General features: G+C 48.4%; 1 protein-coding gene across 8 annotated transcripts in view; it reads right to left on the bottom strand.

Moving 5' to 3' along the window:
• GRAMD1B (GRAM domain containing 1B) overlaps positions 1 to 20,848 on the bottom strand; it is a 339,519-nt gene that overhangs the window by 231,716 nt on the left and 86,955 nt on the right. For 7 of the 8 annotated variants that reach the window (XM_060251468.1, XM_060251469.1, XM_060251470.1 and 4 more), the window contains exon 1: positions 9,745 to 10,123. The exons of the other annotated variant lie outside the window; for it this stretch is intronic. In XM_060251468.1, the coding sequence (XP_060107451.1) occupies positions 9,745 to 10,091 (347 nt within the window). In that variant the 5' untranslated portion in view covers positions 10,092 to 10,123. Of the gene's footprint in view, positions 1 to 9,744; positions 10,124 to 20,848 lie in introns of those variants that run through there. 8 annotated transcript variants of the gene reach the window in all.

The raw sequence follows: 20,848 nt of genomic DNA, 5'->3' as shown, positions 1-20,848 counted from the left end.
TTGAGAAAGTGCGGTCAGCCCAAACAAACCAAACTGGTTAGAAGTCACATACATATTTCCTGCTACTAAAGGCTGAGTCTCGTTCACAATCTTGCTTGCTCTCTTAGATTAGCTCACTGATATGGGAGAAATGTGAAAAATGTTCCCATTAAAAAGCATTAATCATGATCAAAAGGTCTCGTACATCACTCCCGGGCCCTGAAGACTTCTCACACCGCAACCGTCTTCTGCATTTGGTACTAATGAGTAAGCCTCACCAGTAATTTCTGCGAAACTGAAGCTGTCAGGGAACCAACCACACTCCTCCCGCCTCCAAAACCAGGTGGAAGAGAGCTGTGGGCAAACCAGGCAGAGTTCTCTTCCCCTCTGCTATCTGTCATGCTAATGACCCATAAAGGTCATTTTCTACAACTTCCAGTTTAGCTACTTCATTAGCATCTCCTGCCGCATCACTGCTACCACGACGCCAAAATGAAATCTATGTGAGCATGGTTGAGTTGCTTAAAGAGGAAGTGTGAAGTGCTAAAGTAGTACAGCTGGATTCTACATCCCTCTTCTTTCTCATGCTGTGCATTCTGTAATATCAGGAGAGGATACCACCCTGTTCCTTGAAGTCGGCCAAAGAAACAAGAAAATATTGGATTTATACCCCAACCTTCACTCTGAATCTCAGAGCAGGTTTTAAGAAGAAGATATTGCATTTATACCCTGCTTTTCACTCTGAATCTCAGAGTGGCTTACAATCTCCTTTACCTTCCTCCCCCACAACAGACACCCTCTGAGGTGGAGCTGAGAGAGCTCTCTCAGAACCTGCCCTTTCAAGGACAGTTCTGCGAGAGCTATGGCTGACCCAAGGCCATTCCAGCAGCTGCACGTGGAGGAATGGGGAATCAAACCTGGTTCTCCCAGATAAGAGTCCACGCAGTTAACAACTACTCTCTTTGGACACGCTATTTTAAAAGGAAGCCCTCTGATGGCAAAAGACAAGCAGTCGGCAACTGGCTATTCCCCCGGGGTGCACAAGACATTAATCTGTCTCAGGGGTAGCCAGGTGTTGGGCTAGCAGGAGACACTGGGGCGAGGCCTCTGAGGTGGGAAGGGGAACCGGAAATCCTGGTCCTTCCAGCGGAAAACCCCTTTATGATCAGGTGGTGGTGGTGGTGGCTACTGGGACAGAGAAAGGAAAAGCTCCTCGAGGGAAGTTGGAAACCCCAAGGAGGGCAAAGCAGAAACGGGGCCTGCAGAAAGGAGCAAGCATGTTTTGCCACACTTGACAAAAACAAAAACGAAAAGCTTATACACAGAATTAAACTTTGCTGGTCTTAAAGATGCCACTGGACTCCCCCTTTCATCTGGAATTTCATTTATAATCTCTATTTCTTTCTCAAAAGACAAAAGGAATTTTGCTGGTCACGCTTTCTCAAGCATTTGTGCCTAAAATCTGGTTCAGGGTTGAGAAAGCAGGATTTTGATCAGAGCGGAGGAAATCCTGCTTGGATTAAAATCATTGGAATTCACCAGCCACAGTAGAATAAAATGGCATCTTAGATTAAAACACAGAGGGCATTCCAATAAAATGTGTGTGACTGAATCTATTTCACCAAGGGAGCAAGAGCAAATGCAATTAGAGTGGGGGAGACGCAAAGAGCAGCCTCTCCTAACCACTGTTGATGGGGCATTCCTTCTAGCAAGAATAAAAGCCCTGAGTAGACCTGGTGAGATGAGCCCCATGGCGCAGAGTGGTAAAGCTGCAGTACTGCAGTCCTAAGCTCTGCTCACGACCTGAGTTCGATCCCGGGGGAAGCTGGGTTCAGGTAGCCGGCTCAAGGTTGACTCAGCCTTCCATCCTTCCGAGGTCGGTAAAATGAGTACCTTTGTGGGGAGAAAGTGTAGATGACTGGGGAAGGCAATGACAAACCACCCTGTAAAAAGTCTGCCGTGAAAATGTTGTGAAAGCAACGTCACCCCAGAGTCAGAAATGACTGGTGCTTGCACAGGGGACTTGTTGTTGTTCAGTCGCACAGTCGAGTCCGACTCTTTGTAACCCCATGGACAAAGTCACGCCAGGCCCTCCTGTCTTCCACCATCCTCTGAAGTCTGCTCAAATCCGTATTAGTTACATCAGTAATGCTGTCCAGCCATCTCATCTTTTGCTGTCCCCTTCTTCTTTTGCCTTCTGTCTTTCCCAGCATCAGGATCTTCTCCAGGCAGTGCTCCCTTCTCATTTGGTGGCCAAAGTATTTGAGCTTCAGCTTTAGCATCTGACCTGCCAGGGAACAGTCTGGGTTGATTTCCCTTAGGACTGACTGATTGGATCTTCTTGCAGTCCAAGGGACTCTCAAGATTCTTCTCCAGCACCACAGCTCAAAAGCATCTATTCTTCTGAGCTCGGCCTTTTTTATGGTCCAGCTCTCACAGCCATACATTACTACTGGGAATACCATCGCTTTGACTATACGGACTTTTGTTGGCAGGGTGATGTCTCTACTTTTTATTATACTGCCCAGGTTCACCATAGCTGTCCTCCCAAGGAGCAAACGTCTTTTAATTTCATGGCTACAGTCACCATCTGCAGTGATCCTGGACCCCAGAAATGTGAAGTCTGTCACTACTTCCATGTCTTCTCCTTCTATTTGCCAAGGTGTGATGGGGCTGGATGCCATGATCTTAGTTTTTTTTGATGTTGAGTTTCAAGCCTACTTTACCTTTTTAGACCAGGTGAGATCATAGGAAAGAACAAGAATCGGGGGGGAAGTGTTTTTTAAAAATGCAAAAAACCAAACTTGTCAAGCACAAAGAACAGAACTATTGTAATCGACCTGCCCAATTTGTTTTTAATTGTAACTGCTGATTCAGCGAGTCCCCGTTCCTTGATAGGTTCCGTGGTAAAAAGAATAGCCGACAATTTCCTGTCCATGATGATGTATAAGATTCCTCCTTCAAAAAGGCCTGATAGCCGGAAGAAAAGTAACTTTAACTGCAGACTGAATGCAAGTATTTATGCCCTACCGTCCAACTATGGCTGACCAAATTCAATATGCAAAGCCACACCAGCAACACAAGTATATTTAGCAGCTTTCTAAGGAAGTAAAGAAGTGTAAAGTTAATAGATTCCACGACCGCCTTGTTTCTTATTGACACCCCATGCAAGATAATAGGAATTACGGTTTGGTGAAAAACTTGAATATCCCCGGTACGTATCTCATCTTACCAACCGCAGAAGGATGGAAGACTGAGTCAACCTTGAGCCGGCTCCCTAAACCCAGCTTCCGCCGGGATCGAACTCAGGTCGTGAACAGAGAGCTCAGACTGCAGTACTGCAGCTTTACCACTCTGCGCTATGGGGCTCCAGATACCACCTTTCTACTCAGTTGCTTTTTCTGTGGGCTGACTGGTCTTGCGTTACCTCTGTCTGATACCATCACCCCGCCCCCCTGCTCTTAAGTGGACAAATTCAGGGTCTTGTCGTATACTGTTTATAAAGAATAATTTGGCGATGGAGCCAAGCGAAGAGGATGACTTGACTAATTTCCCAGAGAAACCAATTTCCTGCTCCTGCGTGTGCCCAGAAGGAACTAGAAAGAGCATATTTTAACATCAGAAACACAGAGATCAATAAATAATGGAACGGCAGAGGCGCTATCATGCTTGCTGCATAAATTTTGCATGCCCATTACTCGTACAGCTAAATGCTAACGGATTCCGAGTGCCAACCAATGCTGGGGACTGATTGGCACGGCAGCAGCTGCTTCATACCTTTGACTTTCCAAGAGCCTTGTAACTTGGGGTTGTCAAGTCCAACTCAAGAAATATCTGGGGACTTTGAGGGTGGAGCCAGGAGCAAGGGTTTGACAAGCACAGTTGAACTCCAAAGGGAGTTCTGGACATCACATTGAAAAGGACCACTCTCCTTTCAAATGCTTTCCCTCCACTGGAAATAATGAAGGATAGGGGCACCTTCTTTTGAGGCTCATCAAATTGGACCCCCTGATCCAATCTTTTTGAAACTTGGGGGGGGGGGGGGTTGTTGAGAAGATCCACTAGATGCTATGCTACAAATTTGGTGCCTCTGCCTGAAAAACAACAGCCCCCCCTAAGAGCCCCAGATATCCCAGATACAGAATCAGGAGTAAGGCCATTCCAGTCCTGGAAATCTCGACTATATCAAGTTACACCCAGCTTATGGCAAGCTCCCATGGTGACAGACAAACAGAGGTAGTTTTGCCTGCCTCTGTGGAGCAACCTAGAACTTCCTTGGTGGTCTCCAGGGCTTTTTTTGTAGGAGGAACTCCTTTGCATATTAGGCTATACCCCCCTGATGTAACCAATCCTTCAAGAGCTTACCAGGCTCCTCTTATAGGGCCTACTGTAAGCTTTTGGAGGATTGGCTACATCCAGGGTGTATGGCCTAATATGTAGAGGACAGGCATGTAGCCACAGGGGGGCCTGTGAGGGCACTGCCCCCTGACTTCCAGGCAGGGCCCTCCAGGGGCCTGCTTTTTTCTCTCTTTTGTCATGGCTGAGCTGCCAAAGGGTCATTAGCGGCAGCCAGAGCTCAGAGAGCTGATCAGGGCACAGTGCGGTGCAGTAGCAAAAGCATCAGACGGAGAGGAGGGAGGTGGAGGAGTGAGAAACAGAAACCCAGTGGAATGGGCTGGGGAGGGGGGGACGGATGGACCTGCTGACTGCAAAGTGCTGGAGTGGGGGAGAGGGAGGTGGAAGGAACCCCCCCTGCTTGCATGTAAGGTTCAGTCCCTTCTCGACTCCAAAATTTTAGGGTTGACTGCCTTGACTTAGCCACTTTCAGAGCCTCCAGATTTTGCCCCTACCCCAGAAAGCTTCTGAGAAGCGGCAAGCCCCGCAGTGGATGGGAAAGGGGGCCCCCTGACTTTTTAAAAAGCCCCCCGACTTTTAAAATCCTGGCTACGGCCCTGGCAGAGGAGTTCCTCCTACAAAAAAAGCCCTGATGGTCTCCCATCCAAGGGCTAACCATAGCTGACCCTCCTTACGATCTATGAGACTGGGCTAGCCTGGGCCATAATTCTGGGGATGTTGCCTTTTGTCCATTTGGACTGAAGAGACAGTCCACATGACCTGCAGGTCTCGTCGCCCATCATAAACAGTCTGCGTAGCTTAGACAAGACACTTCTTCTACAGACATTAAGAACATAAGAGAAGCCATGTTGGATCAGGCCAATGGCCCATCCAGTCCAATGCTCTGTGTGACATAAGAACATAAGAGAAGCCATGTTGGATCAGGCCAATGGCCCATCCAGTTCAGCACTCTGTGTCACATGAGAACATGAGATAAGCCATGTTGGATCAGGCCAATGGCCCATCCAGTCCAATGCTCTGTGTCACATAAGAACATAAGAGAAGGCATGTTGGATCGGGCCAATGGCCCATCCAGTCCAACACTCTGTGTCACATAAGAACATAAGAGAAGCCATGTTGGATCAGGCCAATGGCCCATCCAGTACAACACTCTGTGTCACACAGTGGCCAAAAAAAGAGGTGCCATCAGGAGGTCCATCAGTGGGGCCAGGACACTAGAAGCTCTCCTGCTGTGCCCCCTACCCCCAAGCACCAAGAATGCAGAGCATCACTTCCCCAGACAGGGAGTTCCAACAATACGCTGTAGCTAATATCCACTGATGGACCTCTGCTCCGTATGCTTATCCAATCCCCTCTTGAAGCTGTCTATGCTTGTAGCCGCCACCACCTCCTGTGGCAGTGAATTCCACATTAATCACCCTTTGGGTGAAGAAGGACTTCCTTTTATCAGTTCTAACCCAACTGCTCAGCAATTTCATCGAATGCCCACGAGTTCTTGCATTGTGAGAAAGTGAGAAAAGTGCTTCTTTCTCTACCTTCTCTATCCCATGCATAGTCTTGTAAACCTCTATCATGTCACCCCTCAGTCAGTGTTTCTTCAATGAGGTCTCTCTTCTCATAGCCAAGATCTGACTCCTTTTTTTTTTTTTATCAGGCTCTGTTCCAGCTCCCAGGCAGGGCCAACTTTTCAACAGCTAGAGAGAAAGACATCGTATTCTTGACTTTTGGGGATATAATTCTGATACATATCTAAGTGCCACCAAGTCACAATCTATGGTGATCCCCAGCAAGGGGCTTCCAGGGCAAGTGAGAAGCACAGGTGGTTGGCCTCTCCCTTCCTCTGCAGAGTCTTTCTTGATGGTCTCACAAGAATGTAAGAAAAGCCCTACTGGATCATACCAGTGGTCCATCTCGTCCAGCATCCTGTCTCACATTTGCCCTTGAGAGCCAAACAAATGAGTCAGAGAGGCCCTGATGCTGCCTCCTGACACTGGAATTCAGAGGTTTACTGCCTCTGGACATGGACATTCACATGGAATTCTCCTGTCCAAGTACAGATCCTGCCTAGCCACCGAGATCTGACAAGATCGGGCTCTACTGTGCCACTTTCTCTCCCCGGAACTCTGATAGTAGATAATATATCCAGAAGAAAGTATTCCAAATTTAGCCTGATCAGCACTGGGGGGGGGGAGGGTGGTACAAGGCCTGGCCTCAGTTCTGCAATAAGAACATAAGAGAAGCCATGTTATATCAGGCCAATGGCCATCCAGTCAAACACTCTGTCGCACAGCGGCCAAAGAAACCAGGTGTCATCAGGAGGTCCACTAGTGGGGCCAGGACACTAGAAGCCTTCACACTGTTGTCCCCCCCCCCCCCTCCAAGCACCAAGAATACAGAGCATCATTGCTTCAAACAGAGGTCATAAGAACATAAGAGAAGCCATATTGGATCAGGTCAATGGCCCATCCAGTCCAACACTCTGTCACACAGTGGCCAAAGAAACCAGGTGCCATCAGGAGGTCTACTAGTGGGGCCAGGACACTAGAAGCTCTCCCAGTGTTGCCCCGCCCCCAAACACCAAGAACACAGAGCATCACTGCCTCAGAGAGTTCCATCTACAACCCTGTGGCTAACACCCTCTCTGAGCCACTATGCTCCTGGACCTTCCATCTCCTGCTCTCATTCCTACTCCTGGTTACTCTTGAATGTCTTCATTTTAAGCCCAGTCTTTGCTTTTTCTTTGCGGTACAATTTGACAGGGGGGTGGGGAAAGGGGAAAGCCTCCCAGCATGAGCAGATCTGCAATTCAGTATTAAAATCAGCATCACTACATTTTGCATGTTCTGAAAGTTTTCTCCTGTCTGCTACAATGCTAGCCTCTCACAGCCAGCCTGACCCAGGGGACTGGACTATAATCTGCTTTGTTTGAGAACTCTCCACATGACTGAAACTTGTCCTTTCAACAGGGCAAATCCAAACTGGGAGAAAGAGAATCCCGTTTGACAGTGTACTTTTTCCATTTCCATAACCAGGATGGATTTGGAATCTGCAAGGTTTGAAGAGCCAAAATGCCACGCTGGTCTTGGTATGCTAATGCTCTGTAATCCATGCAAAGTCTCAGCCATTTTTCCACACACCATTTCAAAAATGTAGAGGGGTACAGCGGTAAAATCTTTGCTGGGCACCTCCTAGCACAAGTTTCCCCAAGTTTCAAGCACATGTGGATGCTGAGAGGCCCGATGCTGTAAGGAAAACAGAGAAAGGCCTCCATGCCCTGTCTGAGATCTTCCTGCAGAAATCCAGCAAACTTCTGTTAGCAACAGAACGCTACGTTACACAGACCTTTGGTGTGATCTGCCAAGGCAGGTCTTGCATTCTTTATGATGTACACATTCCATGCCCAATCTGCCTGCCATAAATACATTCTCATTCTTTACACATTGCTAAATTTTCACTTTACAGTGCGCTCTATTTCACACCCGCTCCACCAGTCTGGTTGTCATGCCTTACGCATGCTCTGCCGCCAAATATATTCTGTGTTTGATTTCAAAATAAATTATTTGGGGAGTCTGATTATATCTGCTTATTCTTACAGCCACTGAAATTTGGTGAGAATATGAGAATCCCCACTTGGTTACTTAGATTAGTTTGAAGTGTAGAGAAAACAAACAGGTGCAAATCAAGTATGGTACAGGAAGGAAGGAAGGAAGGAAGGCAGGAAGGAAGGAAGGAAGGAAGGAAGGAAGGAAGGAAGGAAGGAAGGAAGGAAGGAAGGAAGGAAGGAAGGAAACCATATTTACTAGTGCGTGATCATTGATTACTGACAAATTATAGAATTTGAATGTTAACATCCCTAAAATATCATCAGTTTCTAAGAAGTTATTTAATTGATTAAAAAAAGATTAAAATGAAGATAATTAATGAGCTTTATTCAATTGTGAGCACCATTGAATCAATTTTCCTAACAATAGCTTGGGTTTAGGGGGAAAATATCAAAGCAGAGTTGTTTGGGTGTAAATCTAATGTCAGTGAAGAGGACTATCTCTCAAATAAACAGGGTGAGGCTTAGCTACTGGAGTCCCCAGTTCCACTCATCGCATACGCAAACAGCATTTAAGAACTATTTTCTATATTTTCCTTTTAAAATGTGCCATCATGGCCTAGGACCGAGGTGTGTCACAGAAAGGGCCATCCTAAACAGAGTGACAATCTTGTAACAGGCTTGGAAAAGTCCCACTCTACTTAGAAGGAGGGAGGGACAGTGGCTCAGTGGTAGAGCATCTGCTTGGGAAGCAGAAGGTCCCAGGTTCAATCCCTGGCATCTCCCAAAAAAAAGGGTCCAGGCAAATAGGTGTGAAAAACCTCAGCTGGAGACCCCGGAGAGCCGCTGCCAGTCTGAGAAGACAATACTGACTTTGATGGACCGAGGGTCTGATTCACTATAAGGCAGCTTCATATGTTCAAATATGTTCATAGAATAGTTTCAGAAGGCAGCTGTGTTGGATTGCTGTAGAACAGCCAGTCCAGTAGCACCTTAGAGATCAATGAAAAAAGCACTGACTCTTGAAAACTTATACCCCAGAAATCTTGTCGCTCTGCTTGGTGCTCCTGGACTCAAAACTAGGTTGTTCTGCTTCGGCTGGCACTATCAGAGAACTTTGCCTGGCCCTTGTCTCTGATGACGATCCGATATTTCCACTCTGCTCCCAAAGCAAGACTGATTTCAACCATCAGCAGCAAAACCACTAGCGTATTTTTACATTCATGCATGTGAAATGTTTATTTCTCACCTTGCCTCAAACGGGCCCAAGTCAGGACGGTGTAGCCTTTGGACAGGATACTTCTAGTCCCCCCGGTACTTACTGGTGTGGAATTGTGGCCAGTTGTTCATCATTTTTTTTTCTGAATTGTAAACACACATTTAGATCGCAGGTCTGCAATTCAGGCAAAAGCAGAACACCGGGGCCGCGATCACACGTGGTCAATAATGCAGTTTTCAATCCACTTTCAGTGCATTTTCGAACTGGCTTCTGCCAGTTCTCAGAGTAAAATCCAGTTGGAAAATGCCCTGAAAGTACACTGAAACTGTATTATTCAGCACTTGCGGTCGCAACTGTGTGTTTTTGGCCATGTGTCGTAAATCTAGCAAAAACAAACCTGCAGCCTATAAACTAGCCCCTCCCAATCTCCTTTGCAGCTGACTAGAATTACAAGAAGTCTGCCGTCTGAAATAAAAGATCAGGGAAGATCAACGGTCAGGTGAAAATTGGCATCTAGGGCATCCCCCTTTACCCAGTCCAACCAGAAGAGGGAGACATAACACACGGCGTTATGCCAGGTAGCAGAAAGCAAAACATCCCACTCATGGGGAGGCCTTTTTCATAGGAGGAGGAAAGGAAGGTGACTTACCTGCTCTCACTGCACTCCTTCTTCTCCCTCACACTCAGCCACTTGCGCAGCAGGAAGCGCTTGCGCTGCGGGGAGGCGCTGGGCGTGGAGCAGTTTGACCAAGGGGTATCCTCGTCACTCGAAGGGGTGATTTCGATGGAGGGGAGTTGGAGGAATTCCTTGTTGGAGGAGGACGCGGTTTCCAGGCTCGGCTCCTGGACGTGCTTCATCCGCCTCATCTTGAACCGCCTTCGGCGCAGGGTCGGAGTGGACGAACTAGACCAGGCGTGGCCACTCTCTGCCTCCTGATGTTCCGGGACTTGCAGCGCTGGGAGCTGGAGGGTCTCTGTCATATTGGCAGCAGGCATCGGGTCCTCTCTCGCTTCTCCTCCCCTTCTGACACTCTTCCCCCCACCCCCGTGACCTCAATGCCAACCACACTGAAGGACTACCAGCTGGCCGTCTCCCTCGCTGCCTGGCTTGGCAAGTTCCCTCCCTTGGGAGCAGGAAAGTACATGTTCTTCAGGTGGTTTCATTGAACAAGGAAGAGCCACAAGGCCACCGGTGGAGCCAGCTGCCAGCCGCTCTTGACTTCTCCACCCCTCTTCCGTCAACTCCGCGGAGCAACTTTCTCCCTCATGCTTGGCTCCTTGACAGCAGCAGCCAGCTTAGCATCAGGGACAAAGCCTGGCCGGCTGCAACCAGCTCCCCTCTGTTTGGCTTGGCTTCTAGCAGTCTTTCTTCTGCCTCTTTGCTTAGCGGATGAAGGACTCCCCCCGGGGGCTCTGTTGAAAACTTCTCAGCCGTGTGGGCTCTGAAGGGACGGAGTGGGAGCCGGGCGAAGAGCTGCGAGGAAGTCAGAGAGAAGAGAAAGAGAGGCAGAGAAGAGGGAGGGAGAGAGAGAGAGAGAGAGTGCAAGGGAGGGGAGGAAGGAAGCAAATGACATACGGTAAAACTGGCAAAAGGAGGAAGGGAGGGAGTTATTATTTCTTTCCCCCGTAGTTGACAAGCTCAGGCAGCTGCTGCAGGGAGTGTAACCATACTCTTAATCCTGATGACAAGGTCTCTATTACGAAATGTGCTTCTGCTCCAATCAGCCCAATGAAAGGCAAGGAGGGGAAGGTAAAAACAAAGGGTTTGGGCGGGAGGATAGGCTGGACTCCCTCTCCGGTTTAGCCCTTCCAGTCAGATGACCCAGCCTGTCCAGAGAAGGGGCAGCCCACGACCCACAGTACAGGCCCCACACCAGGAGCTAGTCTTGGTTTTGTGCCGTACAGTCCCAGAAGGCGGGAGAAGGCAGGGCAGCAAGACGGTTCCAGAGAGGCACTCTCTTCAAAGGGAAGACCTTGTTTCCTGCTCCAACGAGACATGTAAGGGACATCGAGGGATGCTAACTGACTGGTGGCAAATTGCCCGGGGTGCAGATTTCCAAGAGGGGGGTTGGGATGTTCAAACAGGCCTGGGGAATAAGAGGGCCACGGAAGTGCCAGCAAGCACCTGTGAGCCACGTGGCTAACCCGGCTCCTGGCTGCCACTGCACTTCCAGAACAATTCTGGTAACTTCCGGTAACTTCCAGTAAGTTAAAGGGACAGTCTACCCCTAGAGGGCTTCATGAGTCTTCTACAAAGTTTTGCCTAAAAGAACATTTCTGGCCGCTGTGGAGATTCCGGTCTGAGCAAAACACCCGAAGGGTTTGGAGTGAAGCTGAACAAGTTTTTATGAGCATCCTCTCTCCTATTCGTACCACAGAACGTTTAATGCAGAAGGACGCTACGGAAAACAAGAGAGAGAGAGAGAGTTGTGGACTGCTTCCAAAATGACATGTTTTGCTGAGAGAAACTCAGGCTGAGAAAGACTCACAGGATGCATGCAAAAGACACTGAGGCAGGCTGGATAGGACAGCGAGAGCAAGAGACCAAAAGCATTGCAAGCAACATTCACAGTTACACCCCTTGAGGTGAGGGTGGGGGAAAAGAAACAGAAATCCTGTCCTTAGAAGCTCAGTCTACGATGCTCTAAGGCAAACGGCCATTTTCATCCCCTGATTTTGTTGTTGCACTCTCAGTGTGGGTTAATGCCACTGGAAGTGTTTGCACAAGGTGCGGGAGGAGCTGGGAGCAGACCTTTGCCCACTGTCTCCTGCAAGCAGCCTCTCATCAGCCCCAGAACTCCCCTCAGAGGCTCAAGAGAGCCTTGCAAGAGGAATGAGCCACAGGATAATGGGATGCAGCAATGAAGAGGAATCATTGTTTGTGGCTTGCGCCCGTGGAAGTGAGAAGCGATTGCTCCTGGGTGTCGCTGCAGCTGCCCCCTGCCCCGATCTGGCGGCTCATTTTGCCTGAGAGGTTCTCTCTCAATTCTGCCCCAAAAGGAGCTTCAACGGCAGCTTGCTCAGGGAAAAGGAAAGCAGGGACAGATCTGCTTTGCCAACACCCTCTAGCCCAGGGGTGTCAAACATGCGGCCCGGGGACCAAATCAGCCCCCCCTCCCCCACAGAGGGCTCCTATTTGGCCCCCGGGCAACTGGTTGTCATCTGCTTCCTTCTCCCTCTCTCTTGCTTCCTTCTGCATCACAGCTTGCCTTGCCAGGCTTGCTCAACTGCACTGCAGCTACAGAGCAAAACCTCTGTTTTCTTCATTGCCTGAGGCGCCTCTCTTGGGGAGGAAGGCGGGAGGGAGAGCTTGTTCCTGAGCCAAGCCTCTCTTCCTTCTATTGGCTGAGGCTCCACCCCCTCCTGGTCCCCTGGAGAAGGAAGGAAAGATCAAAGTTTCCTTTGCCCAGTTCCGTGGATCCCATGGCAGAAATACGAAGAAAGCACCTTGAAGACCAATGAGTGCTAACGTTTTAAGCATATTATAAGGGTTTTTTTTTTAAATGTGTCCTTAATATAGTTTATATCTCTGCTACCTAATCTTATAGGTACATACATAGGTAATCTTAAATAGGTACACACCCGACATGGCCCGGCCCAACAGGGCCTCACTTGTTAGATTTGGCCCTCGTAACAAATGAGTTTGACAGCCTTGCTCTAGCCCAACTGTTTGCTCCAACAGAAGGGCCACCAGAAATACATTATTAAGCTTTGAACCTTTATCAGGTCCACTTATTGTCTTTGCAGTCATATCCTTTAGGAGCTAAGCAATCTCTAAGCTACCTACAGAAGTGGATGAGGCCAATTTGGCTCTCAGTTTGGGGGTGGGGGGAGCACGGCCATCCTTACCGTGAAATGTCTACTTATCCAGTGCCTCAGATAACCTCAGCTATGTCATTTCCCCCCTGCAAGGTTAGCCAGTTATATTAATGTGGTTGACTCTGTCTTTGCAGCCACCTGACAAATGCTAACCGTTCATATGCTCGCCCTTTTTGCTATGGTTCTGCTCACTTCCCTAACTGCAGCAGTCACCTGTGTGCTATGCCCCTGATCACAGTTCATTCACGGAAAATTCGTTATAGCTATCAGAGCTGAACATCTGGAGAAAAAAAGCCAAGAGCCTGCAGGAAATGCCTCTGGAGGGTAGCAAAGGGGGAAATGGCAGAGCTGAGCTTATCCTGCCAGCAGAAAGGAACCCGTGAGGAGACCAAATCTTATGGGTGGAGGGGAAGAGAACAGCACAAAAAAGGAGATATCGCCTCCCGTTTTGTACTAATGGAGAAACTGAAGGTGGTTTTGGCATTCTAAGCACTTGCTGAGAGAACAGTTACTGTCATGGTTACAGTAGTGCAGCCAGGTCTAAATGGAAACGGAGGGAAAAGTACTGTATGAAAGTTAGTGACTAACGCAGTATTTTTTTTTTTCCAGCATGGCTGAAGTTTTGAAGTGTGATGCTCATACCCAGGCCTCAGATTCAGTGGGAGCTCACAGGAGCACAGCTCCTGAACCTTTCTGAGAGTTCCTCCTCCTCCTCCTGAGAGTTCCACCTCCTTGTCCATTCAATAGCAGGTGCAGCTGCATAACAATCGCCACCTATTTTTCCACAAAATGACCCCTGCTCGTACCGATGCGTGCTACAGGTTGTTAGGTTATTTCAGTACTAATTTGTTTAATAAAAGTGTGGGTTGTGCCCTTTGCCAAAGAAGTGGTAAAATGCAGCTTTGAAACTGGACAACAAAGTATCCAATAAAAATAAAATAAGACAGCAACACTAAATTTAAAAATGGTGACACCAAGACCAATTCCCCAAGAGGCTTGTTCAGGCATCGGAGCTGTTTTTTCACTGACGCTTCTGTCCGATTTCGCACAAGCTGCCGCGGGGCTGCCACTTGCTTCGCCACTTTCCTGCAGCAAGCAGAAACCAGTTTTCTGAGGATCTCGCTTGCCGCGGGAAAGAGGCAATGCAAGTTGCAGCCCCGCAGCAGCTTGTGCAAAATTGGATGGAAGCATCGGGGGGCGGGGGGGGGAGCTTTGACAGCGGAACAAGCCTAGTGGGAAATCGGTCAAAGTCTACTAACTATGACACAAAATGATTGTCTAAGGCGGTATAAATTAACCAACTTCCTGACTAGAGTAGCCAATGGGAGAAGCTTAAAACAGACCATGTAGCTGTCAAGTCTGCTTTAACTCTGGTCAAGCCTGCATTCAATCTTTGGTTCAGGAGAGATGTATCCTGGGTAAAGCCACGCTGTATGCCAATGCTGCTGGCCTGAACTCTCCTCACCCCCCTCCTCTCCTTTGTTATGTAGTGTTGCTTTGAAATGGGAATATGCGAAAGAGATTATGGTGCCTTCTCAGGCAGAGTGTTGGGGGAGTTTTGGAGTCGGGAAGACGCTCAAGGCCAAGCCAGGCCTGAGAACGATATGGTAACATCAGTGTGTGAATGTGCCCTGCATAGAGTGCCCCTCCCTCAAGAATCCTTTTGATGTGTACCTTATATGATTGCTTTTACTGTATGATCTTCAGTCTTTCAATCTTCCTGTAGTCGAGAACAATGATAACAATAAACTAGAAACTTTGTATCAGCAAAGCCTCGTTATTGAATCAGCCGACTTGACAGTAGCAAAATAGAAAATTTAAGCTGACACGCAAACTCACTAAATTACAGAGGGGAGATACAGGTGAGGCATTCCATAGCAGAGATGCTACAGCAGTGAAGATCTTGTCCTAATTTCATCTCAGAAGCTAGCAATCCCTGGAAGCAGGGTCCAGAGGAAGATAAATGACAGGTAAAAAGGTAAAGGTAGTCCCCCTGTGCAAGCACCGAGTCACTACCGACCCACGGGATGATGTCACATTATGATGTTTTCTTGGCAGACTTTTTGTTACAGGGTGGTTTGCCATTGCCTTCTCCAAAACACTAGGGTTATATAAAAGGAAGTGGCACTTCAGAAACCCAATCATTTATGGTTTTCAAGGTAACACTTGAGCCCAGAAACAAATTGGCAGCCAGCGAAGCTCCTTAACCAGTGGCAAAGTATATCCCTCATGATTGGTACCCCTGAGAAATCTTGCTGTCGCGTTTTGAACTAATTGAAGACTCTGAACCGCCTTCAAAGGCAACGTGAATACAGCTCATTGAAGCTAATCGGAAAGCGATCCTTCTTTTCGAGGAAGGGATGGAGATGGTAAACCAGCCAAAGCTGATCAAAGGAGCCATGCAATCCAGGTGTGATTTAATTAAGATATGAACAGATTGGCTCTTCCAGTTTGTAAACCTGATCCTTTAGGAGGAATGCAACTTTGCCCAAAGTTGCCTAAATCCCATAGCACTGTTACCTACCAACAGCACCCCAGTCTTCAAACCCTCTCCCAGAGGTTTCCTGCTGTAGATGTTGAAAGGCACTAGGAACCTTCAGGACATCACTTCACAAAGGCCAGGGGGCTGAGGAGCAGTCTCCCAAGGACTTTATTCTAGAGGTTTAAAAGATTATGCATGGACAGAGAAGGTAGAGAAAGAAGTACTTTTCTCCCTTTCTCACAATACAAGAACTCCTGGGCACTCAATGAAATTACTGAGTAGTCAGGTTAGAACGGATAAAAGGAAGCACTTCTTTACCCATAAGGTGATTAACACATGGAACTCACTGCCACAGGAGGTGGTGCCAGCTACAAGCTCAGACGGCTTCAAGAGGGGATTGGAAAAATATATGGAGCAGAGGTCCATCAGTGGCTAATAGACTCTCTGTCTGAGGCAGTGACACTCTGTATTCTTGGTGCTTGGGGGGGGGGGCATAGTTGAAAAGCTTATAGTGTCTTGGCCTCACTGGTGGACCTCCTGATGGTACCTGGTTTTTTGGCCACTGTATGACACAGAGTGTTGGACTGGATGGGCCTTTGGCCTAATCCAACATGACTTCTCTTATGTTCTTATAGATGCAACACTCTGTCTGGGGCAGTGATGCTCTGTATTCTTGGTGCTTGGGGGGGGCACAGTGGGAGGACTTCTAATGTTCTGGTCCCATTAGTGGACCTCCTGATGGTACCTGGGTTTTTTTTTTGGCCACTGTGTGACACAGAGTATTGGATTGGATGGGCCATTGGCCTGATCTAGCTCTTTCAGAGCCAGGTAAGCACTTACTACCTCCTGGACCCAGCTTATCAAACCTGCTCACTCAGGGGTTAGAAGCCACAATGGCCACGGATGAACAAAAAAAGGAAGTCAGATGCATCTCTCCAAGAAATCTGTTCATGTCCTCGAGCCACAATAACTGAAGGCCATACCAGCAGCTGTGATTCAACTCTGCTCTGATAACGCTCTGAGATTCAACTGCTGAAGTCGCTCAGTCAGTCAAAACGCCTTGCCACACATCACAGGACAGCAACCTTTTCCTGTACTGACGTCATTAGAGCCCAGATAAAGCAGACTACTCAGCAAAACTCAGCAGGGTTGCAATCAGCAGATGCAATGATGATAGAGAAGAACGCTTGGCCACCACTATGGTCACAAAAGAGGCATGATGGCAATGGGTTCTGTCACCCTGGCAGGAGACCAGGAAGGTTCTTCTACTGGTTGCCACCATTCTGGTAAGGGTCTGTCTGGGAGGGTCCAGAGCACTCACTCAACTTGTCTTCCTTCTTAACAAAACACCTTCTATCCGTGACCAAAGAGATGTGAGGACCAATGATGCCTCTAAGCTGAGCCACTGTGAGCTAGCTCACAGGGGTTTTTTTAGCCTCCGGCTCACACATGGCCCCAGAGCAAACTGATTTATGCAGCAGCTCACAATTTTAATGCTCACAAAGCATTAAAACTGATTTATGCAGTAGCTCACAAAGCGGAACTTTTGCTCACAAGACTCACTCCACAGCTTAGAGGGAGTATTGGTGAGGAAGACCCAGGCAGTAAAACAATAATAAGTTTATTGTAAGTGCTCAAAACAACAAGTTTTAATTATTAGTGCAACAGTGAGAGGTAGAAACAGGTGATGCAAAGAAATAACAGCCCTGATGTGACTAAACGTTCCCTTCCTCTAATGCCAAGAGATCACCACCCGTTAGGTGAAGGATTCCTCCTGCTGCAGCCTCTCTCTCCAGCTCCGCACTCTTAGAGAGAACCCTCCTGCCTGCAGCCCATCCGGAGAGAATACATTTCCCTCTCTAGCTGACCTTTTATTGCTTTCTCCTAGGTCCTGCCCCTCTGGGCAAGTTTTCCTTCCAAAACTGCTGCCCATCCAATCAAAGGGACAGAAGGGATCCTGAGAAATGCCGGCCTGGTTACTACTCTAACACAGGCTTCCCTGGACCCTGTAGGCCGCACTAGGCCTAGAATCATGATAGGGTCCCATTTGTATTTGGGTATACTAATGCAGTGTTACCGATGCAACGAAGATGAATTTGAGTGAATTTAGGAGGATGGTGGAAGATAGAAGGGCCTGGTGTGATGTGGTCCATGGGGTCGCAAAGAGTAGGACTCGACTACGTGACTGAACAACAACAAACTAATGTTGCGTTTTTCTCCATTTAAGCTCAGGCTGTGTGTTGTTTTATCAGATTTAATATGTATTTTTGAGAGAAGAAGCAAAGAGTACCTCAAGTAATAAACAGATAAGCTGTCACGTGACCGGTAAACCTAAAATGATAAAGGGGCTCTACAGGAAGGAAAGCGGGTGTGATTGTGTCATTTACGTGGATAGCACCTGAAATTCTCACATCAATCAGAGTTTTGAATTGGGTGTCAGTTTGTCATGATTCTTGGCCTAAGCCTAAGACTCAGCAGCCTGTAGGCCTCAGAGGTCTGATGCCTTGTATAAATTTTGCATAGGGTTGCCAAGTCCAACCCCAGAAATATCTGGGGACTTTGGGGGTGGAGCTGGGAGACTTTAGGGGTGGAGCCAGGAGACACTGGGGTGGAGCTGGGGGGAGGGGGCAAACGGTGCCGGGGAGCGTGGCAAGCCACCCCGCAGCTGCCGCCTCTTCTCCGCTCGCCGTGGCTGCTCCTCTGAGATGGGCTCAGGCTGAGCTCATCTCGGAGGAGCAGCCACGGCGAGCAGAGAAGAGGCGGCAGCGGCGCGGCGGCCTCGCCCGCTCTGCCTCTGAGGTGGAAGCGGAGGGGGGGGTGGAGGCGGGTCGGGGGCATGGCGAGCCGCAAGTCCGGGTCCTAGAAGGGCCCGGATTCGCGGCTCACCATGCTCCTGGCCTGCCTCGCCCTCCCCTTCTCTGGTTTTGCCTGCTCCTCCGAGATGGGCTCAGCCTGGGCCCATCTCGGAGGAGCAGCCGCGGTGGGTGGGGAGGGGGCGGCAGCGGCGCGGCAGCCTCGCCCGCTCCAGGATCGGGCGGCTCGCCATGCTCCCCGGCACCGTTTCCCCCCTCCCCCGCTTCCGTTTTTTTGGGGAGCGGGGGAAAAGGGTGGAAGTCCTGGGGTCCCCCGCCAGGGCGGGAGGGTTGGGAAGCCTAATTTTGCAGTAGGCCCACATTTCCCAGGCACCTTCCAAGCTTCAGGACTGCCTGGACTGGGAGGAGGGGGGAGACAGAGGTAGGGTTGCCAAGTCCAATTCAAGAAATATCTAGGGACTTTGGGGGTGGAGCCAAGATACTTTGGGGGTGGAGCCTGGAGACTTTGGGGGTGGAACCAGGAGCAAGGGTGTGACAAGCATAACTGAACTCCAAAGGGAGTTCTGGCCATCACATTGAAAGGGACCACCGCACACCTTAAAAACATAAGAATATAAGAGAAGCCATGTTGGATCAGGCCAATGGCCCATCCAGTCCAACACTCTGTGTCACACAGTGGCCAAAAAAAATTAGATGGATGGATGGATGGATGGATGGATGGATAGATAGATAGATAGATAGATAGATAGATAGATAGATAGATGATGGATGGATGGATGGATAGATGGATAGATGGATAGATGGATAGATGGATGGATGGATGGATGGATGGATGGATGGATGGATGGATGGATGGATGGATGGATAGATAGATAGATAGATAGATAGATAGATAGATAGATAGATAGATAGATAGATAGATAGATAGATATAGATATAGATATAGATATAGATATACACACACACACACTGTGGCTAATAGCCACTGATGGACCTCTGCTCCATATTTTTATCTAACCCCCCTCTTGAAGCTGCCTATGCTGGTAGCCACCACCACCTCCTGTGGCAGTGAATTCCACATGTTAATCACCCTTTGGGTGAAGAAGTATTTCCTTTTATCCGTTTTAACCTGACTGCTCAGCAAAGTTCTTGCATTATGAGAAAGGGAGAAAATACTTCTTTCTCTACTTTCTCCATCCCATGCATTATCTTGTAAACCTCTATCATGTCACCTCGCAGCTGACGTTCTCAATAAAACTTGGTTGGTCTTAAAGGTGAAGCTTGACTCCTGCTTTGTTCGAGGGGCACCTGCGTGTTTCTTCTTCATTTCCCGCTTGAGAGTCCCAGCACCTGTTTTTTCGGGGGGGGGGGAGCCCTGGCTAGGAGCCAGTGGAAGCACACCCTTAGAGATTAGCTGTAAATACAGCACCCAAAGGTTTGTGTGTTCGTGTTGGGGCGGTGGGTGGGCTGGGGTGGGGGGTACTACAGGATAACTGTGCTAAGTATAATGCAGAGGGTTCTCTCTGTCTCCTGCTTCAAGGGATGCCTGAAGCAGTACAAATAGTTCCTTGATACTCTCATTCTAAGCAGCGTTTCTTATTACTAGGCAGTGCCTACGTATGCCATAACATTCGATGCCACTTTTCAATTTTGGACAGAGGGCAACCGACAGCTGTCTGGTGCTCTTTGAAATCCGGGAGCCCTGTAACCAGAGAGACGGAGCAACCTTCCTGACCAAAAGGTGTGAAAAATACCAGCTATGGATTCAAGCTCTTGCTCTGCGGGACAAAAAGGATTAGCGTCCTTGCGAGATTAGCTGTTTCTTTCTTTGGTATATCATAGGGCCAAATCAAAGCCTTAGCCATCGGTCTCACAAAACAAGAAACGCTAAGCAACAGAGGCAGGACTTTTATTCCAGAACAGGTTGGCATACGGCAGTGTTTGCTAGGCCGGCTGGTTTAGTAGGGGAAGATTTTGTAGTGTTAAGCTGTGGCTTTTAACTAGTCACAATTCCAGGTTTTCCAGCTTCAAGACGGGAAAGCTTGTAGGCCTGGACAGGTAAAAAGGTGACCTTACCACGGCAATGTCTTTTTTGGGTCTCGGGTGGCTCAAAACCTTGCATCCAGCATTTTAAACACTAATTATCCCACTTTTTAAAACGTATTAATGGTTCGATTTGCAATTTACCTATCTCAGGAACAAAGTTCAAGTCCAGTGGAAACTTCAGGACCAACGAAGTTTTATTCAAGGCATAAGCGTCCGTGCTCACGAAAGCTTTATACCCAGAATCAAACTTCGTTGGTCTTAAAGGTGCCACTGGTCTCAAACGTCGTTCTGCTGCTGGATCTATCTTAGCTACCTCAAGCTAGCTTTGTAGAGAAAATGGCTTATTTACTCAGAACAATAGAAGCCAAAACTCAACGTGCATCCAGACAAGAAGTGTTCACATGATCCTTGTGCGGGCGCATCAGCAGACCTGACACAAGCTAGTCTCGGGTGGGTGGACAGGAATCAGCACCAAGGGCACAAAAATAAAAAACCCTGGTAGTACCACCAAACTCCCATTCCAGTGGGCAGCACCTCTGTGAGGTCCTTCTTCCCTGCAGCAAACTTCTTGTTTTTTCCAAAAGGGAAAGCTG

Source organism: Heteronotia binoei, chromosome 12 (genome assembly GCF_032191835.1).
Source record: "Heteronotia binoei isolate CCM8104 ecotype False Entrance Well chromosome 12, APGP_CSIRO_Hbin_v1, whole genome shotgun sequence".
In the NCBI taxonomy this organism is placed as follows: domain Eukaryota; kingdom Metazoa; phylum Chordata; class Lepidosauria; order Squamata; family Gekkonidae; genus Heteronotia; species Heteronotia binoei.
The sequence above is the reverse complement of the archived record's forward strand: the minus strand, read 5'-3'. Positions and strand labels throughout refer to the sequence as shown.